Raw genomic sequence first — 17,479 nt, 5'->3', positions numbered from 1 at the left:
AGCAATGGGCATCAGCAACTTGCAGCTTGTTCTTCCCCTTACTGTGTCTGAGGGAGAGAGAGAAAGAAAGAGTTAGAGAGAAAGAGAGAGGGGAGAGATATGTCAGAGAGAGAGAAAGAGATGAGGGAGAGGTGGGGGGAGAGAGAGGAGAGGGAGAAAGAGAGAAGGGAGAGAAAGAGGGAGAGGGAGGGAGAGAAAGAAAAAGATGAGAGAGAGACAGGGTGGGGGGAGAGCTGAGAGAGAGTACGAGAGAGGGGGAGAGAGATGAGAGATGAGAAAGAAAGGGGGAGAGAAAGAGATGGAGAGGGAGAGATGAGAGAGAGAGAGAGAGAGAAAAAGAGAGGGTAGAGAGAAAGGGGGAGAGAGAGGGAGAGATGAGAAAGAAAGAAAGAAAGATGAGAGACAGATAGAGAAAGAAAGGGGGAGAGAAAGAGATGGAGAGGGAGAGATGACAGAGAGAGACAAAGAGAGGGTAGAGAGAAAGGGGGAGAGAGAGGGAGAAATGAGAAAGAAAGATGAGAGACAGATAGAGAAAGCAGGGGAGAGAGAAAGAGGCAGGGAGAGACAAAGAGGTGGGGAGAGAGAAAGAGAGAGGAGGGGGAGAGAGAAAGAGAGAGGGAGACAGAATGCCTGAAGGATCCCATCCCATCACTGGGAGTCCAGGAGCTTCAGCAAGCAGTGTTCTGGATTCGTATTAGTGGTCTGCGGGATTTTAAATTATGAATGCATTGCCCCTGAGGGTTGGGACCCCAGTTCTAGACTACCTTAAAATCCCTGAAAAACAGGCTGGTTTTTAATCTTCTCTGGGTTTGAATTTTAAGTTCTTCTCAAACCACTCAAAGTGGGAGAAAAATAATCTGAAAATGTCACCCTTGCCTACTTTTGTAATATCCCAAGTCCACCGTTTGCACCGATGGGCCTGTGATCAGGTGGAGCTGAGAAAAATTACAGTCCTCAAGGTTGTCCAGTCTTGATTGATGCTGAAATCTCAGTCTACCGTAACGTAAAGAAGGCAGAGAAGCAGCACGAAAAATATTGTGTATGCCAACATTCAAAAGACCACAAAGATTCATCGTGCTTTTAAAAAATATTTCTTCATGCCAGGAAAGGTTTTGCTAAATTTTGTTGCACTTCCATTGGAAAAACAATTCCCCTTCTTAGGATTGGTACAGACATAACATTTCTGGTGAATCCAAAGCAACAACATCAGGAGTGTAATTTCTCCTCTCTGCCATGACTAATACTATTTATTTATTATTTAAAAATAGACCATATTCCTCAGTAATGTCTTTTATAATTAATTAAAATCACACACAAAAGCAGGAAACTAGTAGAAATGCATTCAGAAAGCTCTGAGAGCAAGAGAGAGCAGAATGAGAGGGAGAGAGAAAAGGGGAAAAGAGAAAAAAAAGACCCTCCCTCAGCAAATAATTTAAAAGATTTAAAAACAAACACATTTGCTTGGCCATGAAAAGGCAGAATAAATTGCCTTTGAACTTTGTAACGCAATGACAATGTGTGGTATAGCAGGTTTTAAGCCTTAAATTACATTTAGATATTATCATACTTTTTCTAATCTTGATTAGAGCACAGATCCTATTATTGACTAATCTTATCAGTAAAATCCAAACTATCCACTCTAGTGTCTTGCGCAATCACTGGGCTATTTATCTCCATCCAATATTTATATCAATGCATTGGGCCTATAATTTGTAGAACTGATTCATCACACTTCCCTTACAAGTAGAAACTAGTAACTATTTACATCAAAAATTGATGTAAAATCATTTATAACAAAAATAATCTTCATCTTCTAATAGAAATATAATAATACAAGCCACCTTTCTGTCAATTTAAACATCAATCTTTAAAATATCTTTTTTTCACTTTTGTTTTTGTTTTTGTTCTCCCTTTTATGTTAGCTTGTATTTTAACATTTAATCTTGAAAATTAATAAAGCCATTATTTAAAAAAAACAAAACAAGTAGAAAGTATTAAGTTTTTGGACTCAGCTTCTGCAACATGTTATAATATACGGTAAGCAGGATAAGAGTATACTAGAGTAAATCTTGATTTAAATAACTATTCATGGAAAATCATGTTAATTCAATATGGATTTAAGTTATTTGGGTAAATTTATATTATTCACATAATTATATTATTCACATAATTATATAAATCACATCAGTTGTTTGAATTACATTCTAATTTACCATCCTTGCCACTGAATGTAGTTGAAGTCAGGTTTTCCAGTTAAAAGTGAAAGCTGATCAGTTTTATTGTATTACAAACAACTACATTAAACTACATTACAAAGCACTTTTTATACACGAAGCCCTGGTGATGCAGTGGTTAGAATGTATTGCATTATACTGTCTACAGTTATATTCTGACCAGCTCAAGGCTAACTCAGTTTTCGACCCTTCCAAAGTCAGTAAAATGAAGACCCAAATTGCAGGGGGCAATATGCTGACTTGGTAAACTATTCATAGAATACTGTAAAGCACTATATGGCAGTATATAGTATTGTTATTGCTATGTTGCTTTTTGTATATTCCCAGAGTTCAACAATTGGAATCCATTTAACAATGACTTATATTTATCTGTTCATTGATTCAAACCTCTGGGTTAAATAGATATGAATAACTATATGTTGTGATTCAGTCTGAGGCTCCTCAGGGAACAGCTGACCCTCTGCCAGCTCCATGCTCAGAGGGGGAGGATGAGGAACAGGAGGAGGAGGAGGAGGCCCAGACAGACGGGGAGGAGGAATATCAGGCCGAGGGAGAGGGAGAACAGCCTGAGTCCCCCGGGGTGGAGCTCTCCCCAGCAAGCAGCCTGGAGTCCTTAGATGAAAATGCCCAAGCCATCATCGATCTCAGGCAGAGAAGAGCAGCACAACGAAGGGGACAATTAGCCAGGTATTTCCAGCCCTAAATAGGCAACAGCTGGGTTTGGGTGTGGTTCTCCCCAGAAAGGCTGAAAAGGCAGACCCACCCTTCCTGTATTGTGGAGTATTATCTTTGGGAGTCCTGGGACCTGGCTGTGATCTTTGGCGTCTCTGATTCTGTCTTGTGGCCTTGAAGGCTGAAACCTTGGGGGGGGAAGGCGTGGGTCTTATTCTCTACAGTGGTGTGTGTGCCAGCAAGAAGTCTGCTGTATTGTCTGGCTGTCCTGACTCTGCTGTGAAGCCTCATAGCCTGCCTGTGTGGAAGAACAGGTTTTTCTCTGTGTTTGTTTTTCAAACTATAAAGTGCCTTTGCTTTTACCAGCATGTCTGGCTGCTTTTTTCAGGTGGTGTTGAAGTCTGGGGGCACCCAGACAGAACACTATATATCCCACTTTTGTGCAAATAAACCTTTCTTCATTGACAGTATTCTATGCAACGATTAGTACCATGTAACTATTCTATATGGTTATATATTAAGAATAATGTCATTTGTTTCTGAGAATTTCTTAACATTGGTTTATCATAAACAGTGGGGACTGAAAAGATTGTTCACCTTGAACAACAATGCAAACTATTTGACTCATCTCCACCAAAGAAAGCACCAAATACTCGAGTGGAAATTTCTCAAGAATTCTGATGAATTCTGCAAATACCGTTCAAATTAGAGCAAATACTATTTTAGCAATTCCATTAAATTTAGAGATGGATGCAGTGCAAAAATCTTGCACTGAAAGGTGTCACTCTTGCAGCAATTCAAAAGCATAGCAGAAGAATAAAATCTGCCATATAACTAATCTGATAACATACTATGACAAATCAGAATGGCTGGGAGAGCTATCAAAGACAATATCAGTTCAGATGCAGAGATTTAAAATATCAACAAAACTAAGCTCGGATGCAGAGATTTAAAATATCAGCAAAACTAAGCTTGGAAAGTAAAAAATAAGAAGAAACTTCTAGTGGTTTAGATGTCTTCAAAAAGATTAGCTAAATCCAGAGATATGTATCAGTGACAAAGAAATGCAACTCTTTATTGATTAGGAATCATTACAGGCAACTGTTGAACAGGATGTATGTTATTTAATAGTTTATATAATAACAGCCACCAAAATATCTTATGCAACAAAATGGAAACAAAATGTCACACCTAATGATGTAGAAAGTATAAAAAAAAAATTCTCAAAAGTGCGGAGATGGACAAAATGACTAAGAAGCTACAGGATAAAGAAGATTCTGAATATTATGTAATATACGAAGAGAGATTACTGGAACTGGGCATGGATAGTTTAGCAAAAAGGAGGGCCAGAGGGGATATGATAGAAGTATACAGATATTTGAAGGGTTGCCACAGAGAGGAGGGGGTCACCAGAGGACCAGACCATGAACAGTGGATGGAAACTGACCAAGGAGAGGTTCAACCTGGAAATAAGGAAGAACTTTCTGACAGTGAGAGCGATCTATCAGTGGAACAGCCTACCAGCAGAGGTTGTGAACACCCCATCACTTGACACATTCAAAAGAAAATTGGACTGCCATCTGGTTGGGGTGGTGTAGGGTTTCTTGCTTGAGCAGGGGGTTGGACTTGATGACCTGCAAGGTCCCTTTCAACTCTAATAATAAATAAAATAAATGGAGCAGACTGTACAAATGGTTAAGAAACAAGGAGAAGAATGTATGAGATGTAAATATTAATATATCAACTAGGAGCAGAAAGTAAATGTGTATATATTGAAGAGTAGAAAACATAATTATTTATATGTATTAGATGGGTATATAAATAGTATTCATATTAACTTTGATTAATCGATCTTCAATTGTAATAATAATGATTGTAATGTATGTTTGTATATTGCGTATGTTTCTAAATGTAAAAAGAAAAAAGAAAGGCAACTCCAGCATCCAAAAATCAAAAAAGGTGTGGTGTTCATGTCTACCTCTGTGTTTTGCTGCAGAAAAACTTGTCGGTGAAACAGACTATTCTATTACATTGTTTCCTGGATTAGGAGATTCTTCTTACACTCTTCTTACATGTCTTAATTACTGCTTATTTAAATTATTGCAGAACTTTGCAATTCAGTAACTATATTTGGTCTAGAACAAAGTAGTGTGAGTAATTTTTTGGCTCCTCTCCTCTATTATTTATTATCAGTTGGCTTCTGGGTGTAATTCAAGTTTCTGAATGTTGTCTATAAAGCCTTCATGGCTTAGCACCTGGATATATACAGGCCTGTCTTTTTCAAACTATTTTTTCCCTTTCCTGTAATCTCTCTTATGATGAGAATGCTCTGAATCCCATCTATGAAATATATCATCTTGTGTAGCCTGGATAGATCTATTCTGTGCTGCTTCTCACATCCTTTGAAACAACATTTTCCCTGAGAACGTTTCCTGCTGTTGTCAGGTCCAATTTTATGTTGGCTAGCAGTCCCAGGCCCAGACCCTCTTGTGAACTTAATGAGTGCTATAATATTTTGGTGCTTACTAAAAACAGTTGCTTATTAAAATTTATTTTTAGTTGCTTATTTATGATATGTTTTTAACCCTCTCCCTCTGTCATGTAGCAAGCTTTGTAAATGAATGTACATTTATGGTCTTTCAAATTGCTACCCCAAAAGGAAGAACCTGTAAAATAGAATAATTCTTCCTGTTGACAACTAATGACAAGAACAATATTGGCAGTTCTGTGTTAGCAAAAACTTCAGAAGAAAAGGATTTAGGGGTAGTGATTTCTGACAGTCTCAAAATGGGTGAACAATGCAGTCAGGCGGTAGGGAAAGCAAGTAGGATGTTTGGCTGCATAGCTAGAGGTATAACAAGCAGGAAGAGGGAGATTGTGATCCCGCTATATAGAGACCACATTTGGAATACTGTGTTCAGTTCTGGAGACCTCACCTACAAAAAAGATATTGACAAAATTGAACGGGTCCAAAGACGGGCTACAAGAATGGTGGAAGGTCTTAAGCATAAAATGTATCAGCAAAGACTCAATGAACTCAATCTGTATAGTCTGGAGGACAGAAGGAAAAGGGGGGACATGATCGAAACATTTAAATATGTTAAAGGGTTAAATAAGGTCCAGGAGGGAAGTGTTTTTAATAGGAAAGTGAACACAAGAACAAGGAGACACAATCTGAAGTTAGTTGGGGGAAAGATCAAAAGCAACGTGAGAAAATATTATTTTACTGAAAGAGTAGTAGATCCTTGGAACAAACTTCCAGCAGACGTGGTACATAAATCCACAGTAAATATGAATCAGCTGGTAAGCATCTGAATTTTGGTCACATGATCATGGAGGAGCTGCAAAGGTCATAACTATGAAAATTAGTCATAAGTCACTTTTTCAGTGCTGTTGCAACTTTAAATTGTCACTAAATGAATATTGGAAGTCAAGGACTACCTATATTCCTTCAGTACTTGAGTACAATTCTTTTTATGAATATTCAAAATTGGTCATTTAGGTTATGTTTCATCAGAACTGAGGCTAAAGCTTCCATAAAAGAGAAAGAAAAGTGAACTTAGTGTAGAAAGCAAAAATACTTTATATCACATTTATAAATCACTTTTAAAATATAGTTTCTTTATTGCATTTCAAATTCTGTGATTTGAAACCAAGGAATTATCATGAGTTGCACATTTCTATTTTATATTCTAAAATGCTGCAAAGTCAAAGCAAATCTCTCACTGATAACTGGATTAAGTGTCAGTCTGACCCTGAATGACTCATTAAAATAGGCACATTGATAAAAAAAAATTATGAGGATAAACAAAGTTTGCAAATATTTGGGTTCATCAAAATGCAACTACTTGATATTTCATGTAGATTTGTTTTAAGACAACAAAAGTGAATAGTCTAGAGAGCTACATGTAGACAGCATGAAATTAGTTCCATGTGAGTCAGGACCACAAATTGTAAACAAAAATGGAACTGAAATAATTCTTCTGAGAAAACTTACTATTTCAGCATGTTCAAGAAATAAAGAAAAGGAGAAAGCGAGACAACTACAGAGGAATGAAATGAAAAGTGTCTGTCTGTCCGTCCATCCATCCATCCATCCATCCATCTATCTATCTATCAGATTTATATGCTGCCTCTCTCCAAGGACTCCAAGGATTTAACTGCAAGGTACATATCTTTTCTCAATCCTTTGTGCTAAAATGAATCTATTCTTCCATCATTTTGATTGACCTTGTGTTTACTGTCTATATGACCTATGTTGTGCCTGACTGCCCCTACTTTCTTGTCACCTGTTTGATTAGTGCATATGATATGGCACTCACTATTAAATGTTTGGCTTCACTCGACAGCAGGGCTGATAAACCTACCCACACACATATCTATGTTCATGCACTGTTAACCATATTAATTTTTGTTTGCTGGGGGCAGAAATGTTCTGTATCAATTAAATCTCTGTCGCTGCTGTTCAGTTTAAATGTTTATCCAGGAAATACCAAGTAGCTCAGTCCCTTTCTTTGATGGATGCAAACCATCTCTTTTGTACAGTTTTTCATTGGACCAGCTGCAGACATCATGACTAACGAAACAAAAGCCTTCCCTTTTACACCGCTCCTTTAGTCACACATTAAACTCTGCTACACCTTGGGCTTTTTGTTCCTTATATATACAGGTTATATTACATTAGTAGCATGACTTTCAACTTCAAATGAAATACTCATTACTGCATACCACAATAAAAACTAAATGTTATTTTGATTCCATGAAAGAGCAAAAGGACAACTGGTTGGTAGTGTAATGTTTGATAAGTTGATTATCATGTGGATTAGTCTCAACTTTATCCTCCTTTTAAGAAATATTTTACCTTTAGTACTAGCATCTCCTGGTACAGTTTGTCCACGCCCATGACTTAAAGGACAAATAAATAAAGCTTTAATGAGATATTAACATTGCTCTCTGGTTTAAAGAAATTCCATACAAAACTTCTAACAGGAAAATAAATTTGGATCAGTTGTTATTAACACAGAATCCATCACGGACATTTTAAAATGAACAAATACAAGATAAAGATTAATATGAAAAAAATTCACATTAATTTAAGTCATTTTTATACATATCTTTGCAGCTATATATGTTGTTTAAAAATAAACATCCTCTTACTGGATTTAGATCTGTTCAAAATGTTCATTAGGTTGACAATGTATTTTTCAAAGATTAAAAGGACAACTATAATGTATGAATATAATTATTATAAACAGTCATCTCAATTTAAGTGACAATTAAACATTAACATGTAGATATTCTATGCAAAAATGGACCCAGCCATTCTAAATTAAACATATTCAGGCATCTCAAAAGAATTTATTTTGTAGGTAAGATGTAGGGTTTCAAACTCGTTTCAGAGAATTTGCTCGTTTCTGTGCTTTCTGCATTATTTCAATGCCCACCCAAGACACATTAGTATACAACCACATTTATCTACTCCGGAAGGACAATAATTCAAAATCAAAATAATCACAACATTCCACATAACACTCTGTGTCTACCAGTCTATGTTCTGTTCACCAATAGCGTGTTGGCAATGCAATCATTTTTGCACATGCGGCAAGCTCTTTGCTTTTCTTTGCATTGATGTTAAGCATGTTAAAAAAACAGGACACTTAGAAGCAGCTGATTTTAAAGCCATTTGCAGGAACCATGCAAAGACTGAGGCATAAAACTACGAAACTGACACCTAGAAATACTTGAGGCAACAATTGCAATGGTGAAAAGCTTTGGCAAGCTGTGTTTCTTTGCGAAAACGTAGAATATTCCAAACATTTCACATTTAACCCAAGAGAAATCAATTTTCAGATTGGGTGGGGATGGGGGGGAAATGAAGGATGAAATTAAGATTCATTCCTGCGCATATATCTGCAAGAAAATGTATAATTTACTAGGAATAGGTCACCTGATCCAGTTCTTTGCCCAGAGGGCTAAATATTTTTTATATGCACAAAGTTGTAGAATCTGAAACCAGTTCCTATAATAAATGATACAATGAAATACTTGATAGGCTGCTGGGAGGCTATCACATTTGATACAAGCATTCTGCACTGTAAGAAATACATAGGAAATAAGAAACATGTGAACATACTCAAAAACACACTAAACTACATATAGAAACCCTTTTCCACTCTCACCTTCTCTCACAGCCACCTCGGGCTCACGTTTCTGTGAAACAGTCAGTGCCTCCACTGGCTCTTCCTTTGCTGGGAGAGGTGGAGGAGAAGGACCTTTAACAACAGGATGAGTAATCTGGGTCTTGCCAAAGACAGGTGGCTGAACTCTAACTGCTGGGTGACGATATATCTTGTTTCTATGAGAGCCAGAAACTGTATAGCCCATTCCACCAGGGCAGATTTCCTTAAAAGCAGCTAGATTTGGGATGGGAAAACATTCCTTTTAAGAATCTAAAAATGTAAAATTTCGGACACACTGGAAAACATATTAAAGAAAATCTGACAATGAATTTTATTTTTAATCAATGTTATGTATTCTATTGTTAAGCAAAATCACAAATTACATGACAGTAATATTGAATAAGTTTGTCCCTCCTAGAAAAGGATTCAATTTGAGAATAAATTCAACCAAACAATGGGAATTTTTAAAATTCTGCTTTGGATTCAGAGATTTGGAGCTTCTCTCTCCTCTCTAGTACAGTCTTGGAATAGATTGGAAGCTATATTAGTTACTCAAAATCAAATTTCCCAATAAAAGTTTATTGTTAAACATATTGCTTGGTTGGCTGAGCAATTTATTATTTTATTAATGATTTAAATGACTTGAAACTTCCTATTTCTGTTACACGAAACTTTGATTCAGAAGCAAAATAAAAACAAAAAAACCCAACTCTCCTTTAATTCCAGCCATGTTTCATCTACAATAAACTGGTATCCTATCCTTAGCATTATAATTTCTTCCCACCTTGTCTCAGACACCTAATACGGACCAGAAGCCTTAGGAATGCCACTTTTGTTATAATTACAAGGGATATTTTCCAAGTCTAAACATGAAGACCAATATCACTTTAGAAAATTCTCATAGACACACACATTTCAATGCCTTTGTGACCATCTTGTAAAATGAATTATGCAGTAACAAGCATCACTCAACAAATGCTTTGTAATTGGAAAGCTGGTCATTACAAAATGTAGAATGAAAAAAAAAACCCTCATCTATTGTGGTTTCCAATGATAAGAGATACAATCAATACAAGACTAAGTGAATGACATTAGATTATTATTTGTATGGTATGTTATACATGGGTGCAAATACATCCGTTTTTTGGGAACCTCTTACCTGTTCCTGGAAGGGGGCATTTTTCACAGTGGGGCCCCCAGGCCTTGCCAACACTGCAACAGCAGAGCTGCTTGCTGAGCTGAACAGAGAGAGGGTGCATACACTGCTTTCCTGCACTGACAAACCGGTAGCAGGGCCCCTTCTCTTCAATGACCATGGGATTCTCAGCTGCAGCAAAAAGGGAAGGAGGATGCTAAAGTTTACTTGAGAAACAAAACAGAGAAACACCACAGGAGTTCCACCACCAAATAAGGAAAAAAAACACTTAAACACAACATTAGAATGCTGATATCTAGGAACAAAACATTTTTCATAAGTCATATCCGACATAAATTTATTACATTTCAAAAGTAAAGCCCAAATTGTTTAGAAGTAAAAGCCAGTGTTCAAATTAGATGCGGCCATGCTCCAATAACATAGAATTAGGAGAATGCCTTATTCCCATGCAGAAGCACTTAAGCAAGCTTAAAGCAGGTGAACAGTAAAAATATAGAACGCTGACAGATCACACACTCACTTCCAACACTCATATTACAAAGCTATTGTTATGTATCAACGGCCTGTATGGTTTTACCCAGGTTCAGAGTTTGAGCGGGAAAATACTCAAATGCCATTGGTGGAAGCATCTGACAGCTCCCTATAAAAGGAATAGCTGTCAAGACTGCACGTTGTTGGTTGTACAGAGAAGTTGCCAAGTAAAGAAGTTCCTTTTGAAGTCTGTTTCCTGTGATTATTCCCACTACTCAACAGTAGTGACGAGGGAGTAGAGGAACGAAGATGATATACTGAAGCACGAGCAACCAGCCAGGCATACCTCACTGAGGATGTCTGCCTTCCATCCACTGGTGCCTTTCAACTCCGCCAAACAAAAATGGGAGTCGTATATGAGGAGGTTCAAATGCTTCTTGGAAGCAAACGACCTGTTTGGCCTGACTAATGACAGAAAAAGAGCACTTTTCTTAAGTCACTGAGTCTCCGAGGTATTTGATACCACAGAGTTGCTGTCAGACCCAACCCCCCCCCCCCCCTACCAGCAACCTTGAAGACCCACTACACTCCTACTCCATCCAAAGTCATCCGGCGATATGAATTCTGGCAGAGACATCAGCAGGAGGGGGAGACCATTAGCCAGTACATCGCAGCTACCCACAAAACTGTTGGTCGCTGTGAATTCAGAGATCTAAATGACATTCTGCTTGACCAGTTGAACTGCAATGTGCAAGATATTCATCTCCAGTGCCAGTTCCTGGCAAGACGTAATCTGACCCTGGCTGCCGCCCTGGACAAGGCTAGGGTGGCTGAATCCTCCACTAAGGCTGTGGAATTGCTGCACAAATTTGCCATTTCCTGGGCTAACACCAAACTGCCCGCCTCTGTGTGACTATGTATGCAGCACGGATTGATCCATCGAGGAGGGCAAGGGTGTTATGCATCAATTGCCTACATGGTTTCACCCAGGTCCAGTGTTTAAACTGAAAAATACTCAAACACCATTGGTTGATGCATCTGACAGCTTCCTATAAAAGGGCTAACTCTCAGACTGCAAGCTGCTGGTTGTGCAGAGAAGTTCCCAAGTTCTTTCATTCATATGTTCTATTACTATACCTTCTTTTCTATTATTTCTTAGATATATTTTACTATGAGTATCTCCTCTATAACCTTCATCATGTATTTTACTATGTGTATATAGATATATACCCACTAAAACCCTCATTGTTTGTTTGTTTATTTATTTAGTCCAATACACAAGGCTAGGGTGGCTGAATCCTCCACTAAGGCTGTGGAATTGCTGCACAAATTTGCCATTTCCTGGGCTGACACCAAGCTGCCCGCCTCTGTGTGACTATGTATGCAGCATGGATTGATCCATCGAACAAACAAACAAACAAACAAACAAATTGCTGCACAAATTACACCCTAGCCTTGTGTATTGGACTAAATAAACAAACAAACAAACAAACAAACAGTTCCTGTCGAAGTTTGTCTCCTGTGGTTATTCCCACTATTCAACAGCTATGTCACAAATGAATTACGAAATGACAACTTTGATAGGTAAGATCATTTAAGGTCACTAAGGAAACTGGAAGTCATTTACAATCAATCAATGTACATAAACTAAATCACTGGCAAAAAAAATCAGCTTAGAGCACTATCATCCTTCGCAAATGTTTTGCTCTTTTTCTGAAATTCCTTCAGTTAACAGAACTACTGTTCTATTGTTGTTGTTCTAAAAAACAATCATAGTTATAAGAACAGATAGCAAGGAGTCAATGTGAAATTAGAATATATGGTGTCTATTTCTGATACTATAAAGATAAAACAAGCTATACTGGCAGGTCAGGAAATTTGAATTGTGCAAAAATATTTTTTTAAAATGTAAAATTGTCAAATCAATGTGATAATAGCTAAGCAAAAGTTTAAGTCATGGTTACGATTAGTTATGTTCATTTTAGTGAATCCAATTTTTTTTGCAGATTTGGCATGACTTTATTTTAAAAGATATTCCACCTTTTCAAAGAAGATCCCAGGTCTCCTTACCAAGGCTTGTCCAGAGCCCAAGTGTTTCTACTGATTCCTAGCAGAATACACATTTGATTTGTAAAAGACTGGTTCAAAGGTTCTATTCTAAGCCCCAAGGAACTATTAAGAACCAACCTATCAGTTATACAATTAAATTAACAGATGTTGCACACCAGCAGTAATGGGTAGATTTCATTCATGTTATGATATACTGTATAATACGTACAGGACATTAAAGAAATAATTGTTAATGTTCTTCAACTTGACAAAGACCATCTTTCTTTATAATTCTTCAAGTACAAACAAACCTAGAAAATTTCTTTTTCTCATCTATCTGCATACAAAGAAAGTAGGAAGAAAACATTTCACCCTGAAACAATTTTTTACAGATGCAGTTTAATTATAATTCAATTAAGATAAAATTTAAATATAGTTTCTGTGTTTCAAGCCAACCATGTGCATATATTTCTACACAATAACATTTATAGTTGTAATCAGTTCTTTTAATGTGAAAATTAATGTGTTACACTCCATTGTACATTTTTAAAAATGGCCTAGTTTAGCCATGAGCAAAACAGCCCACCTCTAATAAAAATATGGCTTTAATAACCCAAAGACTCCCATAAATACATAAGGCTTTTCTCCCAATCTTGATCTTTCTAGTAACACATAAAAAGAAGAAAGGTTTATTAAAAGAAGATTCATTATTAATTCTGCCTCCAAGTAGGAAAAAGTGTGCAGATTTCATTACATTTTATTGCTATCTTCTCACATATAGAAATTTTTACCAAAGCTTTTCCATATGCAACGACATGGCTTCTCGACTACCATCTCTATTATTTTTCATCTCTATTATTTTTTGGGGGAAAGTTCTATATTTTCTGATTTTGGAAAAGGGGAGAAAGAAAGAAATACTGTATTATATACAGTATTTGTTCTAGTACTGGGTTAAAAGAAAGGGAACCTTTTGGAATCTCCAGCACAACAAGAAGTCATAGTCATTTCATTCTTCCGAAATTGACTTTAAAAAAAAAGGCATATATGCATGGAAAACTCTTCCAATTGCAACCATATAATAAATGGGTGAATAATCATGGACTCCAACGTGTAAACTTCAATTCCCAGAATTCCTGAGTCAGCATGGCTCAGGAATTCTGGGACTTGAAGTCCATGAGTTGTAAAGGGGTCATAATTGTTCACCTTGTTATAATCTATAAAATAAAGTACTGAGACCAGCAAATGCTTTAAATAATGCCAGAAACCAAACAATGTTTTATTGGCAGAGAAAATGAGAATGCAGCAACTTTCTATCACGTATGTGACACCATACAACTTGATGCTTATTCTTATTTCCAATAATTAATCTATATTTTTAAACCTTTATAAGAAATCACTACTTACCCATGTATTAATAAAGTGATTCTTACTTGGGACTAATTAGATGTAAAGTTTTATATTCTACTCCTCAAACACTTTTCCAAGTTTCAAAGACAACCCATATCTTCTTATTCTTCTTTATACAAAAAAAATCTCAAGTCATTCCCAGGTGTTTATTATGTTGGCAATAATAGCATGTGAACTGGCTGGTTAAAGATATGCCTAATAACAGTTTCCATTGTCTTGGCAGATAGGAGAAAGGATCACTTCAGCTATGGAAAGAATACTTGTTTATCTGAAAACTCTGAGCTCAGAGTGTCCACAACTGACTTATATTACTCCATGAAAGCAAACATTTCAGTTGGATTTGAACTGGGCATGTGAGATATTTATGAACCACTTGAGAGCCCTATCATGTAAAAGGCTTTTATTAAAAATGTGACTGGAACAAGGAGAACAAGGCTCTATTTTATTTAATTTACAACTCTTAGCAAAAGGTTTCACAAATGGGACTTGTAACAAATTGTTGGAGTTTGGCTCATTCCTCAGAAAAGTTTCAGCCAACCATCTTTTCAGAATCCTTCTTTACATTTCCCCTTCGGTGTTTTTATTTTTTATTTTCGCCTTGCAATAAATCACAAACATGCTTTAGTTATTGAGCACACTCAGTTATTAAAACTTTACGAAGAAAATAATTTATACATATAATAGATTTGATTTTATATACATAGCAGGACTTTGCATGATTTGAAAAGGATCCGGAATAAATATTTTAGACTTTCCGTGAGCATTGTACCTGTCCTCTGTTCATTCAAGCAACTCTTTAAAAAGTTGTGGCTGCTTTAAGAGTCTCTTTAGCAAAGTTAGGGAGCTTTGATAAATGGAAAAGAAAAGCTGTATTCATGTAAGATCAAAAATACTACTTCTTTCTAATTAATATATAATTATTAGATAAAATACTAGACCTAATAAAGTAATTATTAAGGGTGAAGGAGAATGATCATTAATAACCCATGCAGTTCTTGAAAATGAAAAGACCAAATTAACAATGTAATTGCAGAACCAGCTACACAAGGCTTTATACTCTAAATATCTCAAAGATCTTGCCATCAACATGTCTGGGATGCTTCCTGCATTAGTAATTACTCTTACTTTATGATCAAAAGAGCATTTATTTAAGTGCTGATAAAATCAGAAATCATGAGATATCAAAACATAGTTTATATGGTTGCTTATTTTAATCAAACCCTGTTGAGATTGGTGGGTTTTAATTACTAAAATTTAAAATATCAGTTATTTTACTCAGCCACTGATTAAACCTCACTTTTTAAGGCAGGGGGTGTTGGCAAATGATCTACCGATGCATACCCTAGGAGTTTTTATTTTGTTTTTATTACTTATTTGGGAAAATGAACTTTCTGGGTTCTATTGCAACATACACTCTTATTAACTTTTAAAGCAAAACAATTCAAAATGGTGAAGTAAAATTTATCCTAGTATAAGTGCTATAGGAATATTTAAATTGTCAATGACTAAGCTGTTTCCAAGACAAATTTTAAGAATTCCGGGAAAAAGGAAAACACACAACTAATTGGAATGAACTGTTTTGGTTACTTACGGATACATCTGGAAAGAGTAGGATCTGGTACAAATCCCATTTTGCAGGTACACCTATAGCTGCCCATGGTATTTAAACATTCACCATTAGGGCAAACCCCTTGCAACTGGCATTCATTAATGTCTGAAAAGGAACACAACTGTTTGTCAGTTAAATAAATCAATATTAGAATCTATATAAACAATTTTATTACTTACTAAACATTACAGAATCTTTCAGTTTTCAAGTCTGGTGCACATTTTTCTCTTATCTCTTTAAAACACAGAGAAGGAATGCCCACAAAATTCCTAAAATGGCATTAATTTCTAAGATATAAATGAACCAAATTTATATATTTATTTATATCCTGCCCTTATTGTTTTTTTACAAATAACTCAATGTGGGGAAGATATCCACCATATCTTGCCCCTCTTCCCCACAACAACAACAACCCTTTGAGGTGAGCTGAGCTGAGAGAGAGTAATTTGTGATTTGAGTGACATTATTATTATTATTATTATTATTATTATTATTTATTAAATTTGTATGCCGCCCCTCTCCGTAGACTTGGGGCAACATATTGGAAATTATTAAGTAATAAGTAATGGAGTTTACAGTTGAATAAATATTAAAGGCTCATAATAATTCAACTATTATACAAAGCTATTTATAACAATGTGTTTACTCCACACCTGATATTCAGTTTTAAAGTATTAAATTAAGGAATGGTTCATCAAAAAGATTCATCAAAAATTTGGCACTGGTAATCTAGAAAGACAACAATTTTGTCATGAAAGGACAGAATACATAACCCCAGTGCTGTGTTGATCTCATTTAACATTGGGTGGTCCTCATTTAAATACATCCACACAATGGAAAGAAAATCCTGAATAATCCTGATATTATTCTTTGAACCTTCTTCTGTATTACGGGGGAACAAAAAATATTTAACTACATTTTATCTAATACAGTATATCTATATTTTAACAATGTAGTTACTATAATCTAATTTTATCCCATATCTTGACATATGGAACAGACTACCTTTTTAGTCTATTTTAATTATTTGTCCAAGGACATGATATTATTCTGAATGAAAAACAGGTATGCACAATATAATGTACATCATGGTAATGAATTATAATACCAGAATGTGCCATGATCACAACTGTGTAAATCTTCCCTTAGGAAGAGAGGGTTGCAGTTTGCACATTATGTGAACAATCAATTGTGTGAGATATTCATTTCATACATAATATTTAGATTTATAGCACAGATTTATTTATTTATTTATTATTTGGATTTGTATGCCGCCCCTCTCCGAAGATGTTCTAAACAATTTGAATTCAATTTCAGCCCATCACCACCATGTTATAAATTGTTTTATTCTGTTGTGAGCCGCCCCGAGTCTACGGAGAGGGGAGGCATACAAATCTAAATAATAATAATAATAATAATAATAATAATAATAATAATAATAATAATAATAATCCATGATAAAATGTTATCTCACAGTTATGGTCACAACCATAGCATTGGAATCAGAAATGAACCCAAGTATCTGCCACATTCAATTTTATGGCATAGCGCACTGAAAAATCCCTGTGAAGGCCTTGAACATTTTGTCAAACAGATTAAAATTTGGAGCAAGTTGAAATCCATTCTTGAACTACAACAATCTGGTTTATTAAATACAATATCAAGTGAGACCTATCCAGTTTAAACTCTGCCTCTTATCTGT

The 17,479-nt window shown here is 35.9% G+C and overlaps 1 protein-coding gene across 2 annotated transcripts in view; it reads right to left on the bottom strand.

Moving 5' to 3' along the window:
- The window catches only part of LTBP1 (latent transforming growth factor beta binding protein 1), a 262,417-nt gene that overhangs the window by 73,559 nt on the left and 171,379 nt on the right, over positions 1 to 17,479 (bottom strand). Inside the window, exons 9-11 of one of the 2 annotated variants that reach the window (XM_070734142.1) lie at positions 15,760 to 15,882; positions 10,245 to 10,412; positions 9,086 to 9,319 (exon numbers count right to left, since the gene is read on the bottom strand). In XM_070734142.1, the coding sequence (XP_070590243.1) occupies positions 9,086 to 9,319; positions 10,245 to 10,412; positions 15,760 to 15,882 (525 nt within the window). The remainder of the gene's footprint in view (positions 1 to 9,085; positions 9,320 to 10,244; positions 10,413 to 15,759; positions 15,883 to 17,479) is intronic. The other variant, XM_070734143.1, reaches the window with a different exon arrangement.

Source organism: Erythrolamprus reginae, chromosome 1 (assembly GCF_031021105.1).
Source record: "Erythrolamprus reginae isolate rEryReg1 chromosome 1, rEryReg1.hap1, whole genome shotgun sequence".
NCBI lineage: Eukaryota > Metazoa > Chordata > Lepidosauria > Squamata > Dipsadidae > Erythrolamprus > Erythrolamprus reginae.
Note: the sequence above shows the minus strand (reverse complement) of the source record. Positions and strands in the feature narration are given on the sequence as shown.